Raw genomic sequence first — 18,697 nt, 5'->3', positions numbered from 1 at the left:
AAGCATTTTCCATCTTCACGTCAAAATACAAAAGTCAGATGGCAGCACCAGCAAGAACACAATAAATAAAAGCGTAACTCTGACAACATAAATATGTTGGTCATACATGTAACTCAGAACATACACTTGGCATGTACTGATTCGTCAGAAATTTTGCAGTAGAATGTATGTCAGGTGCATGTACGGTTAAGTAGTAGTGGTGTCTGAGGTGTGGGCAATCTATGAAGAGGCTAAACCAGTGCTTTCCATAGTGTGCATCGTGACTCCTGGGGGCAACACAGTGAGCTGGAGGTGTTAATCGGTGTGCCTATTCAAGCTTTTAAGTGGTTCTTTTGTAAATGCATAATATCTACTGAACTAGTCTGGGGAGCCGCAGAAGAACTATATAGGACAAGGGAGCCACTAGGTTCTCCTAGACTTCATTCTAACTTGGGTTCTGATGTAAATAAACCGCTATACACCAATTTTTGATATCACTCTGCATCCCTTACCGCTATTGGTTGTAATTTTACCCGCCCCTTCATTATGTGTTCCGAACACATGTTTTTTTCCTCAAACGTGAGATTGCAAATTCGTTATGAAGAATTTTCCTGAGATGAAAATCTTTTTCACTGTTCTTCAAATTTTGTTGAAATAAAAACTGTTGATGACACTAATTAAAACAGAGGTATATATCTCCCCAAAAAAAATTTGATAAGGTATTCTGTCGTTATCATGGCACACTCCTCAAGAGTTGGGATGACAGGGCTCCAGCCCGGACATTGCCTGCGACAATGCTTGTCATTTTTTTTAATTTTTTCATGCTAAAAGTTTACTATATAGAAGGGCTTTTGAAAGGTTGGTCTGAGGGCCCACCAAAGATCACATCCTGGGGGGGGGGGCCTTGCGGCAGGATGTGGGGGCCATTATCCGCGGGCTGTAGCAGTTCCAATTTGACGAGAAGAGTCTCAACATTGTTTCATTTCTTTACTTCAAGCTGTTATCCTGCTTTTGTCAAGACAATTTCAGTTTTTTATTCGTGCGTAGGTTGCGAGCCATGACCCCAGCAGCAGGAGCCCCTGGACTGGGATCTTCAATGAGCCCCCCCCCCCAGGCCAGGCTTTCTCACGGGATCTATAGTGTCTGTCATAATGAGGCTAACTGAATCGAAAATGAGCAGTACTCTTTGGAATCTGATTTTCAAAACTTTACCTTCATGTCTTCGTGATAATCCTCAGACTTTTTTGAATAGACACGCATATTTCATTTGTCATCAAATGATACAGATCCACCCTGAAGACAGCAACAAAAATGCTTTGTGTATGTGAGACCGATCTTTAAAAAATATTTTTTCCCAAAACTTTGAAATAATACGGAATAAATATTTTTAAAAAATAAAAATTATGAGGGGCAAACGACTATATTTCAGGCAGTGTTGTACTATAAGAAAGGTGAAATGTTCTTCCAACAATCATTTTGGGCATCGCACATGTGCTTTTATTTACATTAGGACCCAAGTTAGAATGAACAGCGTTTAGTCAGACCATAACATTTTTATGAAGTTTTTGATTCACCTGTCAATTTTTAAAAAAAAAATTAAAAATGTGCATTATGTTAGTATATATAATTTTGAGTATACTCGGGAGTCATGATAGTCAGAAAATATTGTTATACCCAAACTTATGATAAGCAATATGAGCAAGTCTGACTGTGTTAACAATAAGTTTGTAAAAAGATGCTCAATGCTAATGAGTCATGACAGAAGACTCTTCTCTTCTAAAATAATATGCAAATATTTATTACTTATTCGAAAGAAAAGAATTTGACTATACAATATAGCATCATTTCTTGACGATGGCTTGAGGCTGATGTGAACTCACATCTTTGTTTGATTCGACAGATGTCCCACTGTCTCTTGATAAAAGATTATCGCTAAACCAAGCTGGCCTCTCTTTCTCCAATTCGATTATTAGTTTGCATTTGGTGGAAGCTTTGCTCCTTGCATCATCTTTATAAAGGACGATTACGTCTTCCTCAATAGGATCCAACTTGAGATGTTTGAAAATTGCTTCTTGCATTATTTCTGTTTCGCTTTTGACTCTCTCGTAACATTTGCCTAAAATTTAAAAAATATATCAATTCTTGCATTTAAAAAAAGTGCAGCAATATAAATATTGTGAAATATTGCCACAATGATACTCCATATAATAAATATTTATTCAAATCTTTTTTTTTGGAATGTCTGATATGTTAAACTGTTATCAATATATAATGATATCCTTTACATGAATAAATCCCTCTACGAGACAATATTTTTCAACAACTGGACAAATCCTACAGATCTCTTGGGAATATGGGGAGTATGTGCAATTGTCACTTTGCACGCAAGAAATGTGTCGTGCGCGTAAAATAAAAATTGGAGGTAACGTTGGTGGGTTCATGGGTGTGAAACATGCAACTGAATTTTTTCTTGCAAATAAATACTCATGAGTGCATTTTTTAGTCGCAGGAAATTTTTTAGTCGTTCCCTGGAAAGTTCCTTAAAGGGAAAAGAAACAAACTCGAAAAACAAAAATTCGCAGTCTGGAAAAAATTATGATTTTAAATTATATTTATTTCTTCCAGAGTATTGATGAAGCAGATTTTGCTGGAAACACTGTAGCAGTGCCGTCTTAAGGCATGGGCCTACCCGGGCACCTCAAGAGAAAAGGGGCCCCACAAAAATGAGATCTTTTTGAGATTTTCGAGAATTTGCCTGGTAGGGCCTCAGAAAAATCATTTGGCCCGGGGGCCCACGATGCTCTTAAGACAGCCTTGCACTGTAGTGGTATAAACGAATGCTGATTGAACAGATATCACTAACAGCATAAATTTGATGGTATGTGACGATAATTGCAGCCTCTCAATATCGCAATCACTAGTCAATAATGTTCTTTTCTTGGTCTGTAGAATATTGTTATAACACGACTTCACTGTAAATGCATAAAATTACAGCAATAACTACATGCATCAAAATTTGCAGAGATTTTGAATACTAACCATTAACCTGTCTCATCATAGCCTGCTGAATCACTTTCTGATAAATAAGGGTTAAAAAAAATTATCTCGTGGACAGAAAAGGTCTGATTCCAACAATTGACTCGGCCAAAGGGTTAAGCAGTTCTCTTAAACTGTTCTCAACCACCAGGCTGTGGGAATTTCCACGAAACACTTTTGAAAGAGTGGGGGAGCAGATGAGGATTTGGCATATAATCATTGCAGACGAATGATCTCCAGCAAGAAATTGATTCTCCCATTTCTGCCCATTTAAAAAGATTCCAGAACACTGACCCATACGATAACAAATCTTTATAAACTAGGGTATCTGTAATAATTGGTTGGGTGTTTTTAATTAGTTAAGTGATGTCAATTTTTAATAATATGGAAAGCTCCCAGCTAACTTCTTGCTAGAGCCCAGAAGTTTAGGCATTAATAATGGTCAACATAGGCAGGCAAAATGCCTAAAATGAACATTAATAAAAGGCATTTATTAATGCAGCATAAAATTGCTGAGAAAGAGCAAGTTTGACAGGTTTCTTTCTAATGGTGGACAATGGCATCGTCCTCAGATCACTTAAAATCATTGAAAATGCAGTTAGCAGATATTGGCAACTGGGCGAAGCAAGCAGGTCTGGTGCCCCGAGCACTGAACCAGAATGGACGCCGAATTCACCCTTTAACTGCATCTTCTACATGGCAAGGGATGTCAAAATGTCGGTTTGCCCCAGGTGATAAAGTATCTACTTGCGGCCCTGACTGTGGTGGTCATAGTGATGGACTCGCATCACAAAGACCCTGGTTCAAACCCTACCGTTGCCACAGTGGTGGTCAAAAAGTTTGTTTTCTGTGGTTCCCAACTTTAAGGCATGTTGAAAAGTTTTGCCACAAAGAGCAACAGGCCTACAACGATACAATCATTACATCTCACTCATAGGTAGAAAAATTAGTGGCAGCACTACACATCACAAGCATTACACAGAAACAAACTTCACGTCAGGTTTACTACAAGTACACTCCACCGTGTACCGTTCTGAAGTTTTTCAGAGGAATATGGATGATGGGGGGTACATGCATGGTTCAGTAGTTGTTGAAAGCTATCAGAATCATTCACCATTAGTCCCATCGTCAACTCTTCTCAATAATAGATTGAGAAAAGTTGATTTCAATCTTCGTGCCCTTTTCACATTGATCATCTTTTGAAACATCGTACATATCTTATTCAAGAATATAAATCAAGCAAGGAATATGGATATACTACATTTAAAGCATTTTTTTATTGTTTTTCAGAAAATCTGAGGTGGCCTCAGTCCCATTTACCTCCAATTATTGAAACACTACTGTGTTTCTTGATCAGCGTTCAAAGCAGTTATTTACATAAAAATTCTGGAAACGTTTCACTTTGAAAGAAAATTGGTGGAAATATATTATCCTTGATCAAAATTGACACTGGTTTTCTCGGAAAAATTAGAAATTTCTACGCCACCCATTGAGTCCAAGAAAGTTTGACCTAGCTCTCTAAATTACTATTCCAGAATAACAAAAAGCATGGTCATTCTACAATGGAATCTCCTATAACGCACACTTTTTTCAATTATGTCAACAGGATTCAATGTATTTTACTATCCATTAATAGACACTCCTTGTTAGTGGGCAAAATTTTAAGTCCCATGGGTGACAGTTATCAACAGGTTCTTCTGAAAAATGTGCCATTTGGAAAAAAAACCCTTAAGGCCAATAAAAAAGCCACTTTATGTCCCCTTTTGATAGAAATGACCCACTTTACATTGTAATTTCAACTAAAAAATATTCCTGTTTGAATAAATCTTGTTGCATAATTCAATAGAGTTCACCCCAAAGATTTGGAAACTGCGGAAAAGTGTAGCCTATTTCGAAAAAAAGTACAAATGTTCCCTTTTGAAGCTCCTGAATTTAACAGTACAATCTGCCCTCAGTATTCATGGAGATTTCTTATTCCTGGTCAAATTTTTTTTTTGGAAAACACTTGAGATACAGATTCTTGTATCGGAACAAAATATAAGTTATACGTGTTAAATGTTTCAAAAATCCTCCTTGAAGGTTTTTCTGGTGATCCTGAAAATATTTATACGAAACTGTTGTATATAAATGTTTCTGAAATGAAAACTTGCAAGGAAAATTCAAAATATTGACAAAGGTTAGCTTTATTGCTGCAGTTTCCCGTTATTGTGGCATCAATGATTCTACAGTTAAATATATCAAGAAATAAGTAGGCTACTTAAAATTTTATCAACCATTACTGTAGCTACACTTGCTACTATATATAGCCACATGTTTCTAATGTAGAAAGTGCTATTTTTCTGTGGGTGTGAAACAAAGTACGCAAGTTATACGTTGCATAACTTATGAACTATAGCCATCAATATCTGCAAATCCTGAGAATTAGCAGAATTTTTTTTATAGAAGAGTTGATTCATTCTAGAACTCTTACAATCATGGGGTGAATGGTATGGCAGAGATGAAAAGTATTTCTCAACTTCTTATGCCTAACACCAATTTTCCTGTCTCAGGCACCTGCCCTTATTTACATTTGAATAAGGTCAGGAGAGGGGGGGGGGGCTGGCTGATAAGAATTAATGAAGTTCATCCCCATTAACATAAAACTCAAGGTCTTGCTAAAATTTTCCATGTTATACAAATACAATGCCACAACAGGCAAAATGCCCAACAAGGTGGCTGAGTAAAAGATGCTCATAACAGATATGGATGTCATATATTTTAAAAATACAGCAACCCAATTAATGCAATTAAAACAATATACATGATAAAATATTAAATACAATGCCTATAAAGAATACTTATGGTTGTCTTATTCTAAGTATGGATAGAGCTTCTCGATTCACCCCAACATGTTAATCGTATTTCTTTTTAAGTGTGTCAATTGTTACAATTTACTACCTCCGGGGGTAAGCTATTCCATTTATTAACAACCCTATTAAAGAAAAATTCTGTGACACCATAACCTTGCATTGTCCCTTACCAATTGATACTGGTGTCTTCTTGTAAAAGCAGTCGATTGACGGTAAAAAATCCCCATGTTCTGTAATAGTGTTTTTTTTCACTTTTTCTTAAAATTCTTCCAAATTGTTCTGCGACGTATGTTGCCGATTTTGGCACATTCTGCTTTGGGGGGGTCAGTTGACGCTGAAATTGAAATAAAATAAAATTTATTAGGCCCCTTTAATTAAGAAAAAAAGTGTAAAGTAGGGGCCAAGTGTGCGCTCAGCATGCCCACTGTTAAATCCATCTCTTTTTACAGTTCGAATGCACGTTAAATGAGTTTTTATCAGCCTGATGACCAATTTTCGTCTGATTTGCAAATCACTGTTAAACTAAATGTCAAATTGCAGGATTCTGTAATCGTTTCATAAATAGTTCTCCTTTCGATCATATTTGGGGCTATGGTTTCTTGCTGAGATTCAAATCCAGGTAGAAAATATAGCACAAATTTTATTTCTAGATAGATCATCATTTTCATTCAGATGATTTTTTTTCAAATTTTTTTTTATATTGTAAGTAAATTCAAAATATCTGCTTGGCCAGCTACAAGAGTATTCCCCCACTGCACGCAACTTATTTTCTACATAAATTTTATTTCTAGATAGATCATTTTCATTCAAATTTTTTTTCAAATTTTTTACACAGGCCCTCTTAAATCGTTATTTCAAATAACATTTTAACAAAAGTAACGATAGAATAAACAAATGTAACTTGAGCAATGCTCCAAGAAAGAAATTCGGCCCTTAGGACTAAAACTTTTGAAAATCAAATAAAATAAAGCATGAATTTTAAAATAAGATGAAAATGAAAGAATGAGCGAGCATGTGGGAAAATAAGAAAGAATGGTAATAGAGGGGGGAAAAATTCTTTGTTGTAGTACGCCTTTAATGCTATTTTGTTTCCAACCGGCTTTTCTATAAAATGACAATTCTTTAACCACGGAGCTTTCATTCTAAGCGCCTTGAAATCAAGTTATGCTGACGTCACACGGGATGCTCCCAGGAAGGGAACCAACGATAATAGTTCAATGAAGGGAGGGAGAAAATTAGCGACTTTGAACCGGTAAATTTTCTCCTTAAAGAAAAAAGAAACACTGACATCAGAAAAGCACGAGAGACCGAGGTCGCAGTTCTTTTTGCTTAAAAAAGTGACCTGGGCCTGAAAATATGTAATAAAAGTGACCAGTTTTTAAAAAAGTGACTTTTAGTGGGAAAAGTGTCCTGTGCCAAGCCCTGTATTTTGTGTAGCCCCCCCCCCCCCCCCCCCCCCCCCCGCTGACCAAGAAGAAAGTTAATCATTCTCAAGTCAATACACACAAATTACTCATTGATGTTTGTGAAACTATCTTCTCTATGACCAAAGTGATAGTATAGTATTCCTCTTTCATTTTGGTTAGTGAGCAATGGGTATTGACCCCATTTAGACCTCCTCTTCCCACCACCGTCAGAGATGTTATGTACATGTTTTACACACTGTGTATGGAGTCCAAACTTTATCTTGGTTGCCAAGCCTAACGCCAAAATACCCAAGGCAAGCTCTTTTAACAAAATCAGAAAAATAGCTTGCTCTTTTAGGGTGTACTCGCCACATCTGTAGCAAAATACATCAGAATGATCACTACAACTTCTCTCCGACTGAATGTATTCTTTTTCCCTCTTTTCTTTTGTTCATGTTCAGCCCTCAAAACAAAGACCTTTATAAGTTCTTCACGACTGCGAAATTTTTTTGCGAAAGAATGAATCACCCAGAGTTGTACGAATGAACTCTGAAAAGGATTTACCTTCAATTTCTTAACTGATATAATAACTGAACCTGATTATGATTGTAAAATTATTACAAATCTGGATGATATAAGTGCATTCTTTACCTCCCAAGTATAGTTTAAATATATTTCATACAAATATTCAGAGTTTGCGAGCTAACTACAATTTTTTAGCAGAATTTTCAGGTTGTTTAAACAAAATATCTTTATTAATTTTTTCTGAAATCTGGATTTATAGTAATGAAGTGAACTTGTATAATAAGTTGGATAATTTCAACTCATTTTTCTGTTACAGAGAAAGTAGCAGGTCGGGGGGGGGGGTCGCAGTCTTTGTACAGAAAAATCTGATTTTTAATCAGATTGATATTCATTTCACTACGGCTGAATGTATCCTATTATTCAGTAGGGAATTTAATATTGCACTCTTATCTATCTATCGTTCTCACCAATTCACAATAGCTGAATTTAATAATGAGCTCCAATGTTTTATCCAACCTTAATTTCGATAATATTATAATTATTGGAGATTTAAAAATAGACATTTTTAAAAACAGTATTGACGTCCATGATTACCTTAACTGTCTAAGCCAATATGGTTTTAAGTGTCTAATAAATAAACCTACTAGAGTGAAAGATACATCCACTTGTATCGATCATAATTTTTTTTAAATCACAAAATAACTTTTTCTGATTTTCATTAATGATCTTTGTAATTTAGAATTTGACGGTTTTATGATCACTTATGCCGATGATTCTGTATTAATGTATTCATGTGATGATCTTGACAGCCTTAAGAATCATATTAACCATGATTTAATATTAATTCAAAAATGATTCTATGCTAATGATTTAAAATTAAATTTACAGAAGACAAAATACGTTAATTTCAATCTTATGCAATCTGATTTACATCTTAATCTTAAATTCCACACCCTCGCTTGTGATTTTCAACCTCATTGTCATTGTGATGCAATTCAAGAAGTAAATACTATTAAATACTTGGACAGCAATTTAAAATGGAAATCTCATGTTCATGAACTACTTAAAAAATTTGTTTTATATAATTTTTATTATATATGTAAGAAAGTTTCCGCTAATTTCTTAAAAGACCTTTACTATGCTTGGTTTTATTCACTTATAAATTATGGTACAATTATATGGGGTAGTGATTATAAAACTAATTTATTGCCTTTATTTTCAATACAAAAGAGTTTTCAAAATTTTTAATCAGGGTCAATCTCATTCTTCTATAATTTTTAGAAATCGTAATATACTTCCTTTATGCCATAATGCTCTTTTTCGTATTATTCTTTTCTTAACCTGTAATATAGGCTTATGCAGTTTAAAAGATGTTTCCGAGCGAAGACCTCATATGATTTACCGTATTCCTACTTTTAGGAAAGAAATTTTTCGTAAACATTTTTATTATTTAGCTCCAAAATTATATAATTCACTACCACTAGAAATGCAAAATACACCCACACACGCGGTATTTAAAAAAGCATTATTCAAATTATTAATTTCAATAGACGATGTAGACTCTTATTTTGACCTTTAGGAGGAGCAATAAAATTTATTCAATTTAGCTTTGCCACTTTAATTATGTATATTTTTTCAATTAAAAAAATTGTTCTTGTTTGTGTTTATCTACGTATGTGTGTGTTTCATTTTTTTTTTCATATATTTTTTATGTTTTGTTTTATTTTACATTTCTCGCCATGCATTAAGAACTTTGTCTCTTTTATGTTGTACTAGTATGAGCGGGTCCATTCCACTCATAATTATTCGTAATTATTTGAATGAAAAGGTAATTAGTGTAAATTGTAAAAATTTTTAATATATTTAAATGGGTAATTGTTTAAGGATGTTTTGTATTTAAAAGATTATTTGGAAGGTCACTAGGTAACAGGTGTGGTATTAATTGAGGCTTGACTTTGGGTAGTTGTAAGGAACACGTGCAGGGCGGCCATGAGTGATAAAAGATTATGTAAGAAAGGAAGAACATGGTCTGTGTAGTATCATCTTTGTCCAACAATGCTTCCAATTCCACATCTTTTTTTTTGGCGGTTTTCCATGTTCCTTGTCTGCAACACTGAAGTCGCCACTTTTGAAACACCGAAACCATCATTCACACGTATCTTGCGATGGAGCATGTTCACCATAAGCTTCTCAAAGTAATCGGTATGATTCAGCAGCAGTTTTCTTCAAATGAAAACAAAAAAATTAATGCTGTCCACGAATGCTCTTTGTTCAGTATAACTTTCGACATATTGAACACAGCAATACAACACTATGCACACACTTTTCCAATTTATCACTCGCGCGCATCTGACACTTGTTGATGACACAACAAAATGGTGCAGTGTATTTTATAGCACAAACTGCATTGGTGCACCATCTGTTTTCTGAAATCCGCATTTCATACTTGTACACCTGGTAAGAGAGAAAATATAAATAGAAAGCGGCATTGCCCAGTAGAGCATCTGTGCTCTGATTGTAATGTGGGGGTCACCTTAGATATTGATATGAAGGTGCACGTAGGCATTCTAAGTATTTAGGAAGGGGCAAAATTTATTAGGGATGAATAGCACAGATCTTCTCCAGAATGGTCACGCGAAAGTCCAACCGAATTGCCCCTTGCTTGAGGCCTCAAATTGAAATGTAGCACGGAAAGAAAAATTACAAGAGGGAGCGAATCCTGGTTTCTAGGGAGAAGCCGAAGAGGATGAAAGGAGATAGAAAGTGAGATGTAATTGAAAAATTGGTTTTGGAGAATGAGGGAATAAAAGGTGATATGTGAGAGTCTAACGGAGAGTTGAGGTTCCCCGAAGTTTGGGTTGCGGAATATGTAAGAAGTACCGGATTGCCGGAGTGGAGTGTGTAACAAGTGCCTAGTGACGGAAGTGCCGTAGTGTGCGGGAAGCAGCTGCACTTAGGATGTTGAGGAAATCACCAACGATGACTGGGGTGAATACGCTTACTACTTTTCCTGTGACCTGAATGTCCAGTAAATAATCAGGATGTTACATGTTCTCAGATGCATAAGGTAATACCTTGACTCATCTGTCGGGTATGGTAATATACATATTCTTAAATAGATATAGGATGCATCTTTCTTAAGGTTGATGATTGTAATTGATATTTATAAATTAAAGAAATTTTTTTTTTTACTTTAACTTGCCTCCGTGCGTTTTATCCCTGGATTACGATAATTTGTTTTTATATGTCTATAACACAACGCAACTATACGATAGAATCTTGAGAATTAATAATTGATTAAATACTTAGTTACATTAAGTAGAAGTCAGCCTGGCGGGCTGACACTAGCTGATACCCGGCGACGTTGCCCGCCCTGTAAAAAATTTAAAAACTTATTATTTTTTAATTAAAAGAAATTCTGTATCAAGTAAGAAAAAATTACTTTTATTTTTAAATATTTTAATTAAGAACTTGAGGCAATTGCTTGTGGATACACAATATTTTTTGTTTTCCCACCTGGTGTGTAGATGTACAAATTTTTGGGATTACCAACACGCGAACAGGCAACGAAAAGCTGTCCGTGAGAAATACAGGGCTCAAGTAGGTTGATACCTGCCACTGCTAACGATTGGCCTTGTGCTTTGTTGATTGTCATGGCAAAAGCTAAACGAATCGGGAACTGTAATCGCTTGAAAGTGAATGGCATTACTTCGGTGATAATTGGGATACGTGGAATGAAGATGTCCAGTTAGAATCTGTGCTTCGATGATGTAATTGCGCAATTTCTTCACGCAGAGTCTGCTGCCATTGCAGAGTCTCGGTGTCTTCAAATTTCTTAAAAGCATTATAGGTGCTCCGACTTTGAGGGTCAAGTTGTATGGTGACATACCCGGAATATCAAAAGAGTTCAGAAATTCTGCAGGATACAGAACTGTCTGCGCTGAGTCTGTGACAGTATCAACCGATTTTAAGATGTGGAGTCTCCTGGAATAATTTTTTCGTTGATCTTGTTCACACTGTCATTTTTCGGTGCCAGAATCATTCTCTCACAAAGCCACTCATGGTTTCAGTGATTTTGTTCAATGTTTCAGAAGACTTTGTCTGCAAGTTCTTGAACTGAATTTAACAACTGGTAAAATCCATTTGGGAACGTAATCAGTTCAGTGCTTCGGTCTACGGGAATTCCTCCATTGCCAAGTTTGATCAACTGATGTGAAAATGATAGCAGTGCTGAGTCATTTTTATTCAAACACCTAAGTATTTTTTAAATTCAAACTACACCTCTACGATGGGCGGTTGATGAGATAAAGGCAGCATTAGCACTTGCAGGACACCTGTATATAGGCTAACACAAATACCCCTAGCACAATCTTCCCGGGTTTTCTTCAGTTACTGGTAGGATTGGAAAAGAGTAACAAACCGTTATAAAGGCATAAACTGTTACAATGGCAGAATTAAAAAGATGTAACAAACCATTGTAAAGGCATATATACACGTCTGAAACGCATTGTTGGAAACCACAGTAACCAAAGTAAACGTTCCGAAAGTAATTGTTGAGGCCCCAAAACCATTGTTGCCCGACAGTTTTTTCCCCATTTCGGGCATTTGCCCAGCTCTTTTAAGTAGTAACGAACTTTTAAATTAGCCTACGGTTCAATCCCGGTCCTGTTTGGTATATATGCAAAATCTGGCAATGATCGGCCTAAAACTGTAGATTTGTATAAGGAGCAGACAGACATACTTTCATATTTATATATAAGATATGTGTCTTTTTTTTAATGTTTCTGTTCATGTCGTATGCTTTATATATTTTATTCTTTAATGACATAAATTTTCAATCATCCGTACAGGCATCACAGCCTCTGGGAAACATGCTGTTTATAGGAATAAAATCATTCACAACTAAAATGTGTTTTCAAAGCAAAAATAAATGTGTTATTGCAATTCCACTGCAAAGCTCTGGTGACAAAAATGTTAAAAAGCACTAAATTTCAAAACTCATAGTAAAATATTTAAATGACTTACCACACACTGTGTTCACGATATGGAAATTGCCACACATGTCGCAAGAGATTATGTTGTTCTTGGGTACATGCATCTTCCCATAACCCATCTTTCTAATTAAACGCTTCTCTACCGTCCTTCGCCTTTTGGGAACTGCATATAAAAAACCATCACCACCTATATCTTTTGGAACGAGTGAATGTCCTATCAATCTTTCACCTGCCAAAGACCGTTGATCTGGTATGTCTAACGCAACACCTGAAAATATTATACAACATTGACTGAAAAATACAAAATAATGAAACATGCCATCCACAATATATAATCGAAAAGTGAACAAAATTTGAGGACACTGAAATCCCATTAAGAGGTTTTTTCCAAACACTTATCACACATACTTCACAATCACTTAGTCTCGTCCAAAAAGATGCTAAATTACAAATGACATGATGTATGTTGCACGATTTCCATGATATGTACCATTTTCTGTTGCTGCAGTAGCCATCCTGAAGATGTTTTGAAAATACGCTTTAAAAATTTGTACTGATGACATGTACATAAATCATGCAGTAAAACTTTTCTCTCATGGCAAGCGAGGGGATGTATCTACAGGACGACAGTTAAGGAGGTCTGCACAGCAGACTCTCACTAACCTGGCACACATCAGACTAGAGTGTGCTGCCCCAAAGCAGAATGTTTAGTAATGTTCTGCGACAAGCCCTCGGCTGACTGGAAATGCTCTGCGGTAAAAATCCCCATACATGTAATAGTGTTTTTTGCACTTTTTCTTAAAATTCTTCCAAATTGTTCAGCAGTAGCGGTAATTGTTCTGCGACGTACGTCGCAGATTTCGGCACATTCTGCTTTAGGGGTGTGCTGTATTATTGGAAACTATTTGAAAAAAGCCTACCTAAATAAAACAGACATGCAGCGACATGTTCCCTTCTGCTTGAAGAAAATCTTCCTAAAACCGCTGGATTACTGGATGGGCCAGACTAGCGTGTGGACGAATCATCAAGTCTTCCTTTATAGAGAATTTCTTTTCTCTATGACTTCTGTAATGTTAAATTACAAGTACGCAGTGAATTTCACTTGCTCTCTTCCCAATGCAGCAGCTGGATTAGAGGGACAGATCTGACTGAGCGACTAGAGTTCAACGAACGGCAATCAGTCCAAAAAGATTACAGAGCAGTTAAAGTTCTAGATAAAAATAATCTCATAAACAATATTAGGACAGCTTTATTTGATGTAAAGGCCCATTTACACGCTTCAAGTAATCAACTAAATTTCAAGTCGTTAAGTACTTTAAAACAGGACTGGACAAAAATCTGGGTGCCAGAAAATAACTTTTATCCGAAGAAAAAGATCCAAAATACTGCTTCTTTTGACTTTTAATGACCCTCTTTCATGTTGACAGACACGCTACTATAAATTTCAAACATTTTGTGCTGCTTTCAGCCTGCAATTTAATAACCACACAAAGAAAATTTTAGGTGTCAATACCAATTTATTAATCGCCATGGTGTCCTGGGATTCATCCAGCCCTGCTTTAAAATGTATGCAGATGTAAAGGGCCACTAACACACCGTTTATTTGTTAAATTTTCAATTAAATAAATTGGATTCTATTGTTTAGTAAAGTAGGCATTACACACGTGCCAATAGATGTAGCCTTGGCTTATCCAATGCGCACTGACTACTTACGATGGGATAGTTTTTGATAACTTGACTTAAAATTTTGTTAACTACAATAGACTCAGTAATGTGGGTTATGGCGGATTACTGGAAGGTCTTCAAAAAACAACGAATTAAAATTATTTAATCTCTGTACATCAGATTTTTACTAATAAAACACCATATAACGCCAAAACCGAACTGAACTTAGAATACAAATTCAGAATATTGTATATGTTATAAATTTACTGTAATGAGTTCGCACAATGAATCTGTACATTCTGTTCGCACAAAGAAATGTACAAGGAAAAACAAGAAAAAAACGCAATTCTTCTTGGGAGTAAAAAGGATTGCTCAGGGAATGGGGCACATTCCTTGGCAAGGTCAACAACCTTTCTCGAGCTTTTTAATGATCTCATTTTCTGAATTACTGTTTTACGCTTTCGTTTCCACTTTAAGGATGAAGTCAAGACACAAAATGAAAGAGAATCAAATCGAAGCAAAGACTAAACTGTATAGTAGTAACTATTATAGGCATAAGTATCTCCCATAAAAAAAGTGGTCTTCCTTGCACTGGCAAGGAAACGCCGGATTAACGCATAGTGGGATGTTAATCGTAATGTTTACCCCCCATCAAACAAGTTAATGAAAATAAAACTTGAAAGAGAACCTGGGAAAGTGTTTTGAAAAAAAGTGTCTATCAACCGAGCCACCAGGCGTCGCGCATTCGCTCTCGCAACAACTGCTTTCAATAGCAACGAATTCATATCCGCCCGCAACAATGTTATTTCGCTTTCGCTGAAATATTCACGTCCGATTTCACAATTCAATGGAAATACTTGTAAACAAACAATCTTTGGTCGTCTCGTCACTAGCGGCTAAAAATCCGACATTCCCTGGTGAACTTGGCCAATCACAGAGGAGCGGGAGTGAGTTACTCTCGAACCGGTCATTACTTCGTGTAAATACTTCGGAAACTGTCGTGACTTCGGAAACTGTTCGGAACTTACAATGCGCAAGCGCGTTCTCCGTAATTTTGTAATATTCTGCGCTCTTTTCTCATTTTTTTCTGGCTCTCATCTTTATTTTTTACCATCAATATTTTCTACATAGTTCTCTTTTTTTCATCAATTTCCTGCATTAAATACATATTCCTGTTATTATTTTTTCTACATTACTTATATTTTTTTATTTTTCCTGCATTACGTATATTTTAATTATTTTCCCTACATTAAAAGTACATTTTCCTGTAATTTTTCCTACATTGTGTATTTTCCCGTAATTACTTTTCCTACATTACATGTATTTTTCTGTTCTTATTTTTCCTGCATATTAAGTACATTTTCTTGTAATTATATTTTCTACAGTAAGTATACTTTCCTGCAAAGATAAAAAATCTGAAAATCCTCTTCTTGAGAAAATTCTACGTACACCTATGCTTTCCTGTTAACTATGTGTTTAATTTCTGTCCACCCCTTTTAAATATGAATCAATAGAATTAAAGAAATCTTAGGGATGAAATAAAATAGAATTTACAATGTCTAAGTCTCTTCGCGCATGCCGTTTCCATGATTTATTCAATGTGGGAATAAAAAAGGAACCAAAAACAAAATAAAGCTGTCTAAATTCATTAACATTTTTCGAGCACTTTCAAAGTGGTTTACTACAATTTCTGCTTGTATCGCTGAACTTTTGTGACAAGCTTATGACTTTTGAATTTAGAAAACTAATCATTTCCACAACCCGATTAGTGGTAAGTTATTAAAAGTTGTTTTAGCCCCACTGTTTGGGATTGTCAGCTCAAGTTGGTTTTTCAATTTTAAGGTGCAAATCTAAGCCAAACTCCCATTTAACCCTTTAAGTGGTTTTTGAAATTTTCCTGATCAGCATTATAATTGCCACATTTGAAATTGCAAAACCTTGCCATTACGTGTGTGGCTTTCTATGAAGAGAACCCTTTTTGTATTATTTATATATTGAGCATATATTTCTCTTTTTTTTCTCGCTTCCTCTACTTATCTAACCTAGAACAATAGCTAACTCTGCCCACTAACAGTTGATTGGTTGGAGGGGAATGGAAAACATTTTATTGTAAAAACAGTTTCACTGCATTTTTATAGAAGACAAAATATTTCGGGGTGGCAGAAATAAAGCAGATCAGGTTTAACAAGATATCTCGGGATTGCCACTGAAAGGGTAAAAAAGGTCTCTTTGGGCAGAGCAACAGGGTCTATAATATTAAAAATTTAATTCATGATCATGTTTATTTTTAATATTGTAGAATCGTGTCTGCAATGTCTTATTGATGGCCTTATCCGCTCGGCTGTTAGAATAATTGTTTATTCTACAGTTTATATCTGTTTATCTACTGTATATATATGTTTATCTTCAATGTTACAGAATGTCTGATCTCATATTGATTTTGATGGTCTGATCCTCTCTACTATATCAGGAAATTGCTTATTCTATAATTTATAAAAATTCAAAACACCACGTACATCTGCACAGTATTACAGAATACTATGAAAAATAGCATTTTCAATCTATGGAAATACAAGCAGCAATTAAAAAAAAAAATTTAATTTCAAAATATATAAAATCATGTTTATTTCTAATTGCCTTTGGGACTATGACATAGTGTGTGCAACTTTGTTTATTTATGTTAAACGTCATTCAATAACATATGGCTTAATAAAAAATTTCGTGTTCAAAAATTTTTTCCCTCTCACTGTGTATAATTATATATTTGTACATTTCTATTATTCTCACAACCGTTCAAATATTACGTAAGCACCAATAAGGAAAAATAGGGTTTTATATTTGCTTTTAATAGCAAGGAAGGGAGGGATTGGAATGAAGATTATCTAAGCATTTGGATGAGCACATATTGGCATGGCTTTATTCAAATCGGGTTTGAAGAAAATGGAATATATCAGTTTATCGAGGATATATAACTACAGTACTTTGTCTTACAATTTTTTATTTCATAGTTTTTCTGCCTTGGCTAACGGATGCGATTAATGAACATTTTCTTTGATACAAATGCAAGCAATGACATAAATCAGCTGCATCATCAGCTGAATTTGAGCTAATCATTGTCAGAATGTCACTCGAGCATTGATTTACTCGCATCCCCTTTTTTGTAATCTTTTCTCCAGATGTACCAAAACACAAATGGATGGGGGACACCTACACACTCGACTGTGTTAACACTGGCTTAAGCAGAATAAAGCTGGTGTTTGTGTGCATAGTTTAAAATAAAAGGATCTGTATCTTATACTCCTATAAATTCTCATTTATAGCTCTCAAAGCTATTCATTTTAGCGTTTTTATCGGTTGGTCAGTTTTTATCGTCTTTATAACATTCCTTGGTATTTTAAAAAACAAACTTGGTATTTTAAATTTTGAGCCATACCTGGAATAAATCAAACAATATTCCATAGAAACTTATGGGAAATTGTGTTTCAACAAACAAAAGTGATTCTGGAGCGAATTTCTTCATACAGTACTGTATCCTCATTCAGAGCTGCAACTAGATCCCACCCAGGGCAAGCTGGAATTTTGGCGCCCCTTGCACGTAGAGGAAGCAGTTAAAGAGTGAATTTGGCGCCCCTTCTGGTTCAGCACCCAGGGCACCAGACCCGCCTGTCTTCCCCCCAGTTGCAGCCCTGTCCTCATTTCCAACCAAATCTAATACAGTATCTCATACTACTAAAGACATAATTATCAAAAATTTCCTGTTAATTGAGCATTCATCGCACTGATATAGATTTTTAATAGAATCATTTTTCATCCTTTAAATCAAAGCATTGATATGTGATTTGGAAAATGATGCATCAGTACTTAGACCAGATTTTGACCACATTTGACATTTTAATGAAATGAAACTCACAGGGCACTTAGATATGCTACACATATTAGTAAACAGCTCAACAAACCATGCATTGAAGATTATTGTTTAGATCATAGTCTCCCAAACTTTCTGTTCCATCGCCCCCTTCATCAGAAATTTTTTCCTCTCATCGCCCCCCAACTCAAGTAAACCCATAGGATCCTATGTTAAATCAGCAGGTTCTATCGCCCCCTTGGACCATTCCATCACCCACCAGGGGGCGATATTGCCCACTTTGGGAAACACTGGTTTAGATGAAAGGGGTTTTGAAACCAACTTGATCTATGCTCTTCTGGGCATTCAAAATGTACGTGCACTATTAAGGAATCAAAA

General features: G+C 35.5%; 1 protein-coding gene across 1 annotated transcript; it reads right to left on the bottom strand.

Moving 5' to 3' along the window:
* Positions 1 to 1,748: 1,748 nt before the first annotated feature.
* mRpL32 (mitochondrial ribosomal protein L32) lies at positions 1,749 to 15,439 on the bottom strand. Its single transcript, XM_089236556.1, has 3 exons — positions 15,143 to 15,439; positions 12,821 to 13,057; positions 1,749 to 2,095 (listed from the first exon to the last, which is right to left on the bottom strand). Exons 1-3 carry the CDS (start codon positions 15,237 to 15,239, stop codon positions 1,821 to 1,823), a joined length of 609 nt encoding a protein of 202 aa, XP_089092682.1. The 5' UTR covers positions 15,240 to 15,439; the 3' UTR covers positions 1,749 to 1,820.
* Positions 15,440 to 18,697: the final 3,258 nt, after the last annotated feature.

This window comes from Pholcus phalangioides, unplaced genomic scaffold (assembly GCF_987345545.1).
Source record: "Pholcus phalangioides strain wild (caught in Gottingen) unplaced genomic scaffold, Ppha-v1.0 ptg000009l_1, whole genome shotgun sequence".
Taxonomy (NCBI): domain Eukaryota; kingdom Metazoa; phylum Arthropoda; class Arachnida; order Araneae; family Pholcidae; genus Pholcus; species Pholcus phalangioides.
Note: the sequence above shows the minus strand (reverse complement) of the source record. Positions and strands in the feature narration are given on the sequence as shown.

Coding starts and splice junctions, on each gene's coding strand:
- mRpL32 (XM_089236556.1), bottom strand. CDS start 15,239: ATGAATTCGTTGCTATTGAAAGCAGTTGTTGCGAGAGCGAATGCGCGA. Junction 13,058..15,142: donor TTTTCAAAACACTTTCCCAG/GTTCTCTTTCAA, acceptor TAATATTTTCAG/GTGTTGCGTTAGACATACCA. Junction 2,096..12,820: donor TATCGTGAACACAGTGTGTG/GTAAGTCATTTA, acceptor TTTAAATTTTAG/GCAAATGTTACGAGAGAGTC.